The following is a 13,921-nucleotide window of genomic DNA, read 5'->3' as shown; positions in this document are numbered from 1 at the left end:
ATGCCTGCAGGTGGAGGAAACCTGGCACATGCTCCAGAAAGTGTCATGACTGAGAAAGGAGGTCTCTGCTGTAGATGGTGGAGAAACTGATGGAGAAAAATGAAGTTGGACCCTGCCATAACACAACTCCAGAGGAAATAAAACTCTAAATGTGAAAAGTGAGAAAGATAAAGCTAATCAAAAATGTAGGGCCATGACTTTATGAGTTGGGATGAAGCACGTGTTTTAAAATAAGATAAAACCCCACAAACCTGAAGAGGGCAAATGTGTTAGGCTTAATTACATCAAAGTTAAGACCATCTGTTCAATGAAAGACACCAAATCTCATTGAAGATAGATGATGAATTAAGATAGGGCATTTTCTCTGTCTAAAACCAACTAGAGGTCAATTTTAGCCTATCTAAGGAAACCCTGAAAATTAACAAGCAGAGAAAGTGAGTTGAGGAAGACTTGAAGGTTTCCATGTCTAGGCTGACCCAGTTGTCAGCTCCCAGTGTGCAGACCCCCATGCTCCAGAGGAGAGAGATAGAGTAGGGCTTGGCGAAGTTTAAATCAAATTGACTTTTATGTATTTATTTATTTTTTGGTTGCATTGGGTCTTCATTGCTGCACGTAGGCTTTCTTTAGTTGCCGTGAGCAGGGGCCACGCTTCGTTGTGGTGCCTGGGCTTCTTATTGAGGTGGCTTCTCTTGTTGCAGAGCACCAGCTCTAGGTGCGTGGGCTTCAGTAGTTGTGGCACGCGGGCTCAGTAGTTTTGGCTCGCATGCTCTAGAGCGCAGGCTCAGTAGTTGTGGCGCACAGACTTAGTTGCTCCACGGCATGTGGGATCTTCCTGGAGCAGGGCTCGAACCCGTGTCCCCTGCATTGGCAGGCGGATTCTTAATCACTGTGCCACCAGGGAAGTTCCAATCAAATTGATTTTTAAATTGAGACTTATAATACGACAAGGTATTTAATAACTGAAAGTAACTGAAAATTATGAGCTCTGCCCAAAATAATGTTTGGAGAAGGGAGGAAGATTTGACACAGGGCATATGGGGGCAATGACTGGAAAGAATAAAACCATTTAATGTGGATTCTCGAACAAATTGAGATTCCTCAACAAACAAATACAGGAGAGGACTGTAGCACAACATCATTTATGCAAAGTAAAATATACATATAGCAACACTACGCATTTTTCAAAGATACAGACTTCTTTAAAAACATGTATTAAACAGATTTCAGTAGGGGCCTTTTGTGGAGAGAGAAAATGGAAGATGAAGGGGGAAATCAAGCCAGTGATAATCAAGCTAGTGATAGAGATATGGTCGACTGGACTCTGGCAATCCAGAGAAAAAGAGAACTCAGAGGGAGAGAGAGAAAATAGAAGAGAGAGAGAAAGATCTTGTAAGTGGACATTCTCTTACCACAATGAAATTAAGCCAGAATCCAGTAACAAAATGTGAACCACCCCCATCAAAGAAAAAAAAATTAACTTTCAAAAATGTTAAAGTAAAAAACAGAATTAAAATCTACAGTTAGGGCTTCCCTGGTGGCACAGCGGTTGAGAGTCCGCCTGCCGATGCAGGGGACGCGGGCTCGTGCCCCGGTCCCGGAGGATCCCACGTGCCACGGAGCGGCTGGGCCCGTGAGCCATGGCCGCTGAGCCTGCGCGTCTGGAGCCTGTGCTCCGCAACGGGAGAGGCCACAACAGTGAGAGGCCCGCGTACCGCAAAAATAATAATAATAAAAAAAAAATGAAAAAAAAAAAAAAATCTACAGTTAGAGTGTAGAAAGATAAGAAGGCCATACATTGCAAAGCCCATGGGATGTGGGCCTGAATTTCACACAGAAGAGTCTTAGTCTAAATACTTTAATACCAAGCAAGAGAGAATGAAAATAAATTATTTATTGTCATCATCAATTATTTATCACTGCACATTCAGCTGAAGACACTTGAAAAGGAATTAATGAAGACAAAAAGCAGATGTCATGCATTAGAAAGCAAAAAAATCATAGACTTGAGGAATAAAATCAATAAATTGTACTTAAAAAACAACAACAAAATAAATATCTTGTAAGTCCTACCAAGAAAAACTCAAAGAGAAGGAAAATTCAAATACTTTGTGGTATAAGTAGAAAAGAGACTAGAATCAGACCCAGGGAAAATACACCTTCTAGTATCTGAAGACTATTTATAACTTTCTCTTTATGGATCTAAAATCTGGATGAAATGAATAATTTCTAAGAAAATCCAATACTCATGGACAAAACAACTTAAAGTATTGCTCAAGAACTACCCCTTCAAAGGAAAACAGGCCTATGTGGTTTCGCAAGCAACTTCTATCCAGCATTCAAGGAGCAGATAATTTATGTTATTTCAAATGTTCCAGAACATAGACTGTGCTTTCAAGTGAAGCATATTTGTGATTCTATAACTCGACAAAGGGGGTGCCTTCCTCGACACACCTTCGGTGGAGCCCAGCCTCACTGGAGGAAGACAAAACAAAACGCAAAGGCTGCGTGGATGGTGTCTCATAGGCCTGCTGTTCCAGGGCCAGTATCTTTCCTGGGCCACACACCAGCACTATCCTGTGCCTGGCCCAGAGCCCAGCACGGGGTGTCTTGTGGGATGAGCAAACAAATTAAATGTATTCTAAAAAACGATATTATACATCTGAATCCAACGGACGAATGAAACCAAAGCACACCATGACCAGGGAGGGCTAATCCTGGCAGGCAGGGTAAATGGACATGAAGAATCTGTTCATGGAACCGACTCAGCACTCTAGATATGGAGTCCAGTCAACCATATCTCTAACTCACTCTAGCTGAGTTAGGGTGTAGAGTCATCGTGATAGCTGCAGAAAACACATTTTACGAAGCATAGCATTCATTCCTGAAATAAAATGCCACAGTGAAACAAAGGAATGGCTCTCTCCTCGGCAGATGATATGCCCCGTTAGCAACCTGCTTTATGATGAAGTGTGGGAAGGACTTCCAGGAAGGTAAGCAACAAGAAAAAGTAGAGCTACAATTCCAGGTTGCTTTTGGGGAGCAGTACCCAAAATAATGAAAAAAGTAAAAATCATGAAAACGAAAGAGGCGAAATCATCACTAATTGTAGCTCATATGGGCATAAACCTGGAAAGCCCAAGAGAGTGAATTAAAAACTCTTGGATATAATAGAAGTGTTCAGTGAGCTGAACTCCCAGATGTTTTCAACAAGATGAGTCTGGGGGATGCAAATGAGGCAAGTGAAAAGGAAGGCTCTTGTCCTGATAAGGAGGAAGCAGTAGACATTGATTAACTCTAGGTGTTAAGTCAAGTTTAAATACGTGTGTGGAAAATATCTGTAGTAGAATGACGTTGAGATATGACAAATTTTAAACCACTACAGGGGAAAAGTGGAGTGGAAAAAAAATCAAACCAATACATAAAGTAGGGGGATAAAAAGAAACATTCTTCTTGGTAAATGAATTAAAGGAAAGCCTCCCAAATGTGTTGAAAAATATAGCACTGAGCATTATACTGTTTATTAAAAGACATACCTAAAACAAGATAACACAGTGTCTCCTGGAAGACAGAGCAATTGTTCTGGAATATGATTCTTGACATTGCAATAAACAAGAGAAAGAAGTAAGAGGCATACATATTGAAAAGTAAGAGACAAATTTACCATTGTTTGCAGATGGTATGTCTCAAAATTAAAGAGAATCCATTATATCCACTATATCTAGGAATTTTGCTTATTACAAAGTAAATACACAAAAAATCAATATATAATACAAACGGAAAATACACTGAAAAAAACATTTTATATTACAATAGAGATGTAATATAAAATATCTAGGAATAAAGTTAAGAAGCAGCATGCAGTAATTATATGGAGAAAGCTATATAAACTCCTGCTCTAGGGACACAAATAAAATAGAGCAAAATAGAGTCTATTTTCCCAAAATCACCACATGATTTTCCTTTTAGTATTATACTGAGATTGTTCAAAAGAAAATGGGAAAAAAACCCAAACACTTGGAGACTAAACAACATGCTACTAAAAAACCAATGGGTCGGGCTTTCCTGGTGGTTAAGAATCTGCCTGCCAACGTAGGGGACACGGGTTCCAGCCCTGGCTGGGGAAGATCCCACATGCTGCGGAGCAACTAAGCCCATGCGCCACAACTACTGAAGCCCGCATGCCTAGAGCCCGTGCTCCGCAACAAGAGAAGCCACTGCAATGAGAACCCCACGCACTGCAATGACGAGTAGCCCCCGCTTGCCACAGCTAGAGAAAGCTCACGCACAGCAACAAAGACCCAATGCAGTAAAAAATTAATTAATTAAAAAAAAAAAACACCAATGGGTCAACAATGAAATCAAAGAAAAAAAAAAATCAGAAAATACCTCGAGACAAAGATTGTTCAATTAGAATGAACATGGGAGAAGAGCAAGGTAAATTCTTTAAATGAAGAATAATGGATATGGGAACATATGTATATGTATAACTGATTCACTTTGTTATAAAGCAGAAACCAACACACCATTGTAAAGCAATTATACCCCAATAAAGATGTTAAAAAAAAAAAAAAGAAGAAGAATGAAGGAGGATTTGCCTTACCACATACAAAAAGGAATTATAAAGCTACAATAATTTAAAAAGAGTGGTGGCACACGAATGAGACTGCAAAGGGCAGAAATACACAAAAATAAGATGGGAATGTATGATATAATAAAGAGGGCATTTCTAATTCACTGCCGAAAAAAAGTATTCAATAAAAATTATTGACATAACTGGCTACATTTGGAGAAAAATAAAACTGGTTTCCTCTCTCACCCTTCTAGATGAATCAAAATTAAAATATTTAAAGAAAAAAATTAAGAACATGTATGAGTAAAGAATTTTATAATCTTAGGGTAGGAAAGATATTTCTAAGCACAGCACAAAAACTACAATCATTAAGGGAAATAACAATAAATATGAACATATGAAAATTTTAATAATTAACTCTATGGGAAGAAATCCACACCAAAAAAAGGTAAATCATGGACAAGTAGCGTAAAATATTGTAAAGCATTTCACAAAGGGTTAAAACTTCCGGTTCCTAAAGTTTTTTTTTAACTTTTTATTTTGAAATAATTTAAGACTTACAAAAAATATACAAGTATAATATTTTTACCCAGACTCACTAATTTAATGTTTAACCATATTTGTTTTATATTCTCTCTCTCTCCATAAGTATGTGTGTATGTATATACCTATACTTATGAACCACTTAAAATTAAGTTGAAAAAGACATGATGTTCCTTTACCAATTACCACAGCATATAATATCTACAGTTTTTACAAATCAATAAAAAGAAAAGTAGTTTAAGAGAAAAACATGGGCAAAGGACAGGGAAAAGTGTAAATGGTACATTGAACACAAAAGGCATCTTCATTGGAATCCCCTTTGTCCCTTTAAAATGTATTTAAGGGGTGAGTTATTTCCCTGATCCTGGGTAAAAACTGGGCAGAGTCAGAACGTTTTGCTCACTGTGATTAATGTAATCATAATCAGTACGATTACGCTGTCACATAAACATCTCAGTCCAGAAATCAGAATATCCATAGTCACGCAATAGTCACAAAGCGAGACTTGATTTAAAGTCAAACTTCTCAATAGATAACTAATTAGGACCTACTGTATAGCACAGGGAACTCTACTCAATATTCTGTAATGGCCTATATGGAAAAGAATCTAAAAAAGAGTGAAAATATAGATACAGATATATCTGTATCTATATCTATCTATATCTATATAGATAGATATATCTATCTATATCTATATAGATATAGATAACTGATTCACTTTGCTGTACACCTGAAACCAACACAACATTATAAATCAACCATATTCCAATTCAGCCCCATTTACTTCATCACTCCCCTCCTTTGGGGCAAAAGCCCCAGTGCAGCAAGAAGGAAAAACACACACTTAAAAGGAACAGAGCTGGCTCAAGCCCGACCTCAGAGTTTCTGCTCTAGCAATGTGGGAGCAGACTCCACCCCTGACAGGACAGCCACAGCCAGGGAGCAGAGAGAAAGTCCCACCTCACACCCTGTGCAGGCTCTAGCTCCTCCATCACCAGCCACACCCTCTATCAGAGTGATAGTGGCCAGCACACCATGAGGAAAGACGTGGCTGGCATCTGCATCAAATCCGGCCCTCACACCAAAGACACTGGGCACACACAGTCTATGTAGGGACACTCCCACATAAAAACACCACTTCAAGACCACAATAGATAACTGTTTCACCTAAATTCACAGAAACACAGAAAGTTAAGTAAAATGAAAAGAAAGAGGAACTACTCCCAGCTGAAAGAGAAAAAGAAAATCCTTGAAAAACCAAATAATGAAACAGATAATCAGTCTACCAGATGCTGACTTCAAAAAGCTGCTAATACCCACGTGCCATAACTACCGAAGCCCACATGCCTAGAGCCTGTGCTCAGCAACAAAAGAAGCCACCGCAATAAGAATCCTGTGCACCGCGATGAAGAGTAGCCCCTGCTCACCGCAACTAGAGAAAGCCCACGTGCAGCAACGAATACCCAATGCAGCCAAAAATAAATAAATAAAATAAATAAATTTACTTTTTAAAAAAAGAGGGGCTTCCCTGATAGTGCAGTGGTTGAGAGTCCGCCTGCCAATGCAGGGGACGTGGGTTCATGCCCCGGTCCAGGAAGATCCCACATGCCATGGAGTGGCTGGGCCTGTGAGCCATGGCCACTGAGCCTGTGCGTCCGGAGCCTGTGCTCCACAATGGGAGAGGCCAAAACAGTGAGAGGCCCATGTACTGCAAAAAATAATAATAATAAATAAAAAATAAATTAAAAAATTTTAAAAAAAGAAAAGGGGGAAATTTCAAAAAAAAAGTTGCTAATAAAAATGCTAAGTGGGGCTTCCCTGGTGGCACAGTGGTTGAGAGTCTGCCTGCCGATGCAGGGGACATGGGTTCATGCCCCGGTCTGGGAAGATCCCACATGCCACGGAGTGGCTAGGCCCGTAAGCCATGGCCGCTGAGCCTGCGTGTCTGGAGCCTGTGTTCTGCAACGGGAGAGGCTACAACAGTGAGAGGCCCGTGTACCGCAAAAAAAAAAAAAAGTGCTAAGTGAATTAAGAAAGGGTATTAATATAAACACAGATGCTTTTTAACAAGGAACTAGAAACTATAAAGACCTAATCAAAAGTAGATAATTCAATTTCTGAGATAAAAAGCACTCTAGAAGCAATGAATAGCCAACTAAATAACAAAGAAGAACACATAAGAGATCTGGAAGATAGAATGATGGAAATAACCCAATCAGAACAGCAGACAGACAGACAAATGGAAAAAAAAAAAAAGAAAGCAAAATATGAGATCTATGGGATAATATAAAATGTGCCAACATATGCATAGTAAGGGTTCTGGAAGGAGAAGGGAGAGAGAAGGGGATTGAAAATGTATTTGAAGAAATTATGACTGAAAACTTCCTAAGCCTAAAGGAGGAAACAGATATCAAGGTACAGAAAGAACAGAGGATCCCAAACAAGATGAATCCAAACAGGCCCACACCAAGACATATCATAGTTAAAATGTCAAAAGTTAAAGATAAAGAGAGACTCCTAAAAGCAGCAAGAGAAAAACAGAGTCATGTACAAGGGAACCCCCATTAAGCTATCAACTGATTTCTCCGCAAAAACTTTGCAGACCAGAAGGGAGTGACATGATATACTCAAACTCATGAAAAGGAAAAACCTGAAACCTAGGATAGTCTACCCAACAAGATTATAATTTAGAACAGAAAGAGAGAGAAATAATTTCTCAGACAAGCAAAACTAAAAGAATTCTGCACTACCAAACCTACTCTAAAAGAAATGTTGAAGGATATTCTCTAAATGGAAAAGAAGAAAGAATCTGTCCGAAAGGGAAAATCCCAATAGGAAAAACAAATATATAGTAAGGATTGAAGATAACTTAAGTAAGCCAGTACATAGAATAAAAAAACAAAAAATAGGGCTTCCCTGGTGGCGCAGTGGTTGAGAGTCCGCCTGCCGATGCAGGGGACACAGGTTTGTGCCCCGGTCTGGGAAGATCCCACGTGCCATGGAGTGGCTGGGCCTGTGAGCCATGGCCACTGAGCCTGTGCGTCCAGAGCCTGTGCTCTGCAACGGGAGAGGCCACAACAGTGAGAGGCCCACGTACTGAAAAAAAAAAAAAAAAAAAAAAAAATATTGTAAAAGCAACTATAACTACAATAAACAGTGAAGAGATAAGCATGAAGATATAAAACGTGACATCAAAAACACAAAATCTGGAGGAGGGGAGTAAAAAATGTAGATCTTTTAGAATGTATTTGAACTTGAATGACTTCAGTTTAAAGCAAACAGATATAATTATGGGTCAATATATATAAACCCCATGGTAACCACAAATCAAAAACCTACCTATTGTAGGTTTTGTATACACAAAAACCAAAAAGAAAGGACCTCAAGAATACTATGAAAGAAAATAATCAAACCACAATGGGAAAAACAAAAAAAAGAGGAAAGGAAAAAATAAGAACTACAAAAACACTGGAAAGCAAGGAATAAAATGGCAATAAGTACATACCTGTCAAAAATTACTTTAAACGTCAATGGACTAAATCCTCTGATCAAAAGACATAGGGTGACTGATTGGATACAAACAAAACAAAACAAGACCCTTCATTATGCTGCCTACAAGGGACTCACTTCAGGGCAAAAGACACACACAGACTGAAAGTGAGGGGATAGAAAAAGATATTTCATGCAAATGTAAATGACAAGAAGGTGGGGGTAGCAATACTCATATTAGACAAAATAGACATTAAAATAAAGAACATAATGAAAGACTAAGAAGCATATTATATAATGATAAAGGGATCAATACAAGAAGAGAATATTACACTTGTTAATATATACACTCAATACAGGAGCAACTAAATATATAAAGCAAATACTAACAGACATAAAGGGAGAAATTAACAATAATACAATAATAGTAGGAGACTTTAACACCCTGCTGACCTCCATGGACAGATCATCCAGAAAGAAAAACAGTAAGGCAACAGAGTTCATAAGTGACACCAAACACCAGTTGGACTTAATTGATATCTGTAGGACACTACATCCAAAAAAGAAAAAAAAAAGTAGAATACACACTCTTTTCAAGTGGACATGAAATATTCTCCAGGTTAGATCACACACTAGGTCACAAAACCAGCCTCAACAAATTTAACAGGATAGAAATTACATCAAGCATGTTTCTGACCACAATGATGTAAAAGTAGGAATTAACTATAGAAAGAAAAATAGGAAAAGAACAAACACGTGGAGACTAAACAACATGCTACTAAAAAACCAATGGGTCAATGATGAAATCAACGAGGAAATCAGAAAATACCTCAAGACAAATGAAAATGAAAACACAACTTTCCAAAATCTTCAGGATGTAGCAAAAGAGTTCTAAGAGGGAAGTTTATAGTGATACAGGCCTTCCTCAAGAAAAAAGAAAAATCTCAAATAAACAACCTAACCTACCACCTAAAAGAATTAGAAAAAAAAAAACCAAAGAAAGCCCAAAGTCGGCAGAAGGAAGGAAATCATAAAGACCAGAAAGGAAATAAGTAAAATAGAGAGTTAAAAGATATATATATATAAAAGAATGATGAAACCAAGAGCTGGTTTTTTGAAAAGATAAACGAAATTGATAAACCTTTATCCAGGCTCATGAAGAAGAAAAGAGGACCCAAATAAACAAAATAAGAAAGAAAGAGGAGAAATAACAACCAATATCACAGAGATACAAAAAATCATAAGAGAATACTATGAACAGTTATATGCTAACAAATTGGACAATACCAAGGAAATGGACAAATTTCTAGAAACATATAGCCTGCCAAGACTGAGTCAAGAAGAAACAGACAATTTGAACAGACTGGTCACTACAAGTGAAATAGAATCTGTAAAACAAATAAACAAACAAAAAAACTCCCTGCAAACACAAGTCCAGGTCTGGACAGCTTCACTGGGGAATTCTACCAAGCATAGGAAGAACAGGTTACACCTATCCTCAAACTATTCCAAAAACTTGAAGAGGAGAGGACACTCCCAAATTCATTCTATGAGGCCACCATTACCCTGATACCAAAGCCAGAAAAAGACACTACCAAAAAAGAAAATTACAGGCCAATATCTTTGATGAATATAGATGCAAACATCCTCAATAAAATATTAGCAAACTGAATCCAACAATACATAAAAAGGATCATACACCATGATCAACGTGGATTTATTCCAGGGTCCCATGGATGGTTTAACATACACAAATCAATCAATATGATACACCACATTAACAAAAAGGAAGACAAAAACCACATGACCATCTCAGTGGACACAGAAAAAGCCTTTGATAAAATTCAACATCCATTCATGATAAAAACCCTCATCAAAGTGGGTATCTCAACAACATATGGGAACATACCTCAACATAATAAAGTCCATTTATAACAAACCCAGGGCCAACATAATATTCAACAGCGAAAAGCTGAAAGCCTTCCTCCTAAATTCAGAAACAAGACAAGGATACCCACTCTTGTCACTGCTATTTAACATAGTATTGGAAGTCCTAGCCACAGCAATCAGACAAGGAAAATAAATAAAAGGTATCCAAATTGAAAGGGGAGAGGTAAAACTGTCACCTTTGCAGATGACATGATACTCTATATAGAGAACCCTAAAGTTTCCATACAAAACTATTAGAACTAATAAATGAATTCAGTAACTTTGCAGGATACAAGTTTAATATACAGAAATTTGTTGCATATTTATACTCTAATAATGAAATACCTGAAAGAGAAAGTTTTAAAAAATCCTGTTTAAAATAGTGTCAAAAACAAACCAACAAAAAAACTAGGGTTAATCTTAACCAAGGAGGTGAAAGACCTATACAATAAGAACTATAAAACATTAATGAAGGAAACTGAAGAAGACTGAAAGAAATGCAAAGATATCCTGTGCTATTAGATTTCAAAATTAATATTATTAAGATGGCCATACTATTCAAAGCAATCTACAGATTTAATGTACTCCCTATAAAAATACCCAGGAGGGCTTCCCTGGTGGCGCAGTGGTTGAGAGTCCACCTGCCAATGCAGGGGACATGGGTTTGTGCCTCGGTCTGGGAAGATCCCACATGCCGCGGAGCGGCTAGGCCCGTAAGCCATGGACACTGGACCTGTGCGTCTGGAGCCTGTGCTCCACAACGGGAGAGGCCACAACAGTGAGAGGCCTGCGTACTGCAAAAAGCAAACAAACAAACAAAAAAAAAAACGAGGAAATTTTTCACAGAACTAGGATAAATAATCCTAAAACTTATATGGAACCACAAAAGATATCAAATTGCCAAAGCAATCCTGAGAAAAAAGAACAAAACTGGAGATATAACTCTCCCAGACTTCAGACTATACTACAAAGCTACAGTAATCAAAACAGCATGGTATTGGCACAAAAATGGACACAGAGATCAATGGAACAGAAATAGAGCCCAGAGAGAAACCCACAAACCTACAGTCAATCTATGACAAAGGAGGCAAGAATATACAATGGAGACAACACATTCTCTTCAACAAGTGGTACTGAGAAAACTTGACAGCCACATGTAAAACAATGACGTTAGAACATTCCCTCACATCATATATAAGAATAAATTCAAAATGATTTAAAGATCTAAATGTAAGACATGAAACCATAAAACTCCTAAAACAGAACATAGGTGAAACACTCTTTGACATAAATCAGAGCAATTTTATTCTTGGATCAGTCTCCTAAGGCAAAAGAAATAAAAGCAAAAATAAACAAATGGAACCTTATTAAACTTAAAAACTTTTACACAGCAAAGGAAACCTTGACAAAACCAAAAGACAACCTATGGAATGGGAGAAAATATTTGCAAATGATGTGACTGACAAAGGGTTAATATCCAAAATATACAAAGAGCTCATACAACTCAATATCACAAAAACAAATAATCCAATCAAAATGGGCAGAAGACCTGACTAGGCATTTTTCCAAAGAAGACAGGCACACGAAGAGATGTTCAACATTGCTAATTATTAGAGAAACACAAATCAAAACCACAATGAGGTATCACCTCACACCTGTCAGCAAGGCTATCATCAAAAAATCTACGAATAGCTGGCGGCGGGGTCGAGGTGAGGTGTTGGCAGTAGAAAGGGGTTCGGGTGCGGGGGGCGGGGGGAACGCGGAGAGATGGCTCGCGCCGGCTGCAGGGCCGGATGAGAAGCGGTCGCGCTGCGGGTGTAGGAGAGAGGAGGGTGCCCCGGCGCCACGAGAGTATGACGGGGGTGTACAAGCTGGTGTGGCGGGTGCTGCACGCTCTGCTCTGCCTGCACCGCATGCTCACCTCCTGGCTCCGTGTTTGGTCCGGCACCTGGCACTGGATCTGGTGGCGCTGCCGTGGGGCCGCCTCCGCCGCTGTCCTAGCGCCGCTCGGCTTCACGCTCTCCAAGCTCCTGGCTGTCGGCAGGAACGGCAGGAACCGCAGTCACCACCGGCATCCACGTTGGGGGCCGACCCCGGCCGCCGCCCACCCGCGGCTACGCTGGCGCGCGGACGGCAGTTCCCTGGAGAAACTGCCTGTGCACATGGGCCTGGTGATCACCGAGGAGGAGCAGGAGCCCAGCTTCTCGGACATCGCAAGCCTCCTGGTGTGGTGTATGGCCGTGGGCGTTTCTTACATTAGCCTCTACGACCACCAAGGTATTCTCAAAAGAAATAATTCCAGATTGATGGATGAAATTTTAAAACAACAGCAGGAATTCCTGGGCTTAGATTGTTCCAAATACTCACCAGAGTTTGCAAATAGTAATGACAAAGATGATCAAGTTTTAAATTGCCAATCGGCAGTGAAGGTGCTGTCCCCAGAAGATAGAATAGTAGATATTGTGAGAGCTGCTCAAGACTTCTGCCAGTTAGTAGCTCAGCAGCAAAAGAAATGCACAGATTTGGATGTAGATATGTCAGACAGTTTACTTAGTTCAAATGGTTTCCCTGATCCTGATTCAGTATTGAAGTTTGGTCCTGTGGACAGCACACTAGGCTTTCTTCCCTGGCACATCAGGTTGACTGAGATTGTCTCTTTGCCTTCCCACCTGAACATCAGTTATGAGGACTTTTTCTCTGCCCTTTGTCAATATGCAGCCTGTGAACAGCGTCAGGGAAAGTAGCGATCCCTGGTTGTGTAATTTGATTTCAGGCTTTTGGAGAAAAGGACTCAAGTGACTCTGATGTTTACAAAGCACCTATGAAACCCTGTACACACCTAGTTCATAATCCTCATAATTTATCAACAAACACAAAAAAGTGTCTTACTTGAGAGTAAGAGTACATGTGTGAGTGTGTATGTGTGCGCGTGTGCATGTGCATGCGTGTGTGGAAATAAACTTATAAATGGGGGAAGTGTTGGAGGAGGAAATATGTGGACTTGCACCTTTGAGCAAATAGCAGTGATGTTTTAGGAGCTGAAATTTCAGATTTACAGGCTTCAGCCCCAACTACTTCCCTTTTTTTGTGGGGAGAGAAAGGGGTGATTAAAGCTGTTTTGTTGTTGTTTGGGGGGGCAGGGGAATAACTTTTGTTCAGTCTTTCCAAGTGACCAAACTTTAATTTTTAAGAATTGTATACTGATGTATTAAACGGAAGCATTCTGAGTTTGAGGGATCTCCAGAGGAATGGAGTTCTGTGTTGTTCACATGTTAAAAGTTTGCTCACCTTTGGAGCAAAGGGAATACCTATTTTCAGACATCCGTCCATTTTCATCTCTTCGTTATTGTCAAACAGTGTGACTTGAAAATGTCGCTCTGTTGTCTGTGT

General features: G+C 39.4%; 2 protein-coding genes across 2 annotated transcripts in view; one reads left to right on the top strand and one right to left on the bottom strand.

Moving 5' to 3' along the window:
- The window catches only part of LOC116762123 (serine protease 46-like), a 28,462-nt gene that overhangs the window by 2,146 nt on the left and 12,395 nt on the right, over positions 1-13,921 (bottom strand).
- Positions 12,385-13,434, top strand: LOC116762452 (dehydrodolichyl diphosphate synthase complex subunit NUS1-like). Its single transcript, XM_032649383.1, has one exon. The coding sequence runs from the start codon at positions 12,385-12,387 to the stop codon at positions 13,273-13,275; it is 891 nt and encodes a 296-aa protein (XP_032505274.1). The 3' UTR covers positions 13,276-13,434.

The sequence above is a fragment of the Phocoena sinus genome, chromosome 11, assembly GCF_008692025.1.
Source record: "Phocoena sinus isolate mPhoSin1 chromosome 11, mPhoSin1.pri, whole genome shotgun sequence".
Taxonomy (NCBI): Eukaryota; Metazoa; Chordata; class Mammalia; order Artiodactyla; family Phocoenidae; genus Phocoena; species Phocoena sinus.
The sequence above is the reverse complement of the archived record's forward strand: the minus strand, read 5'-3'. Positions and strand labels throughout refer to the sequence as shown.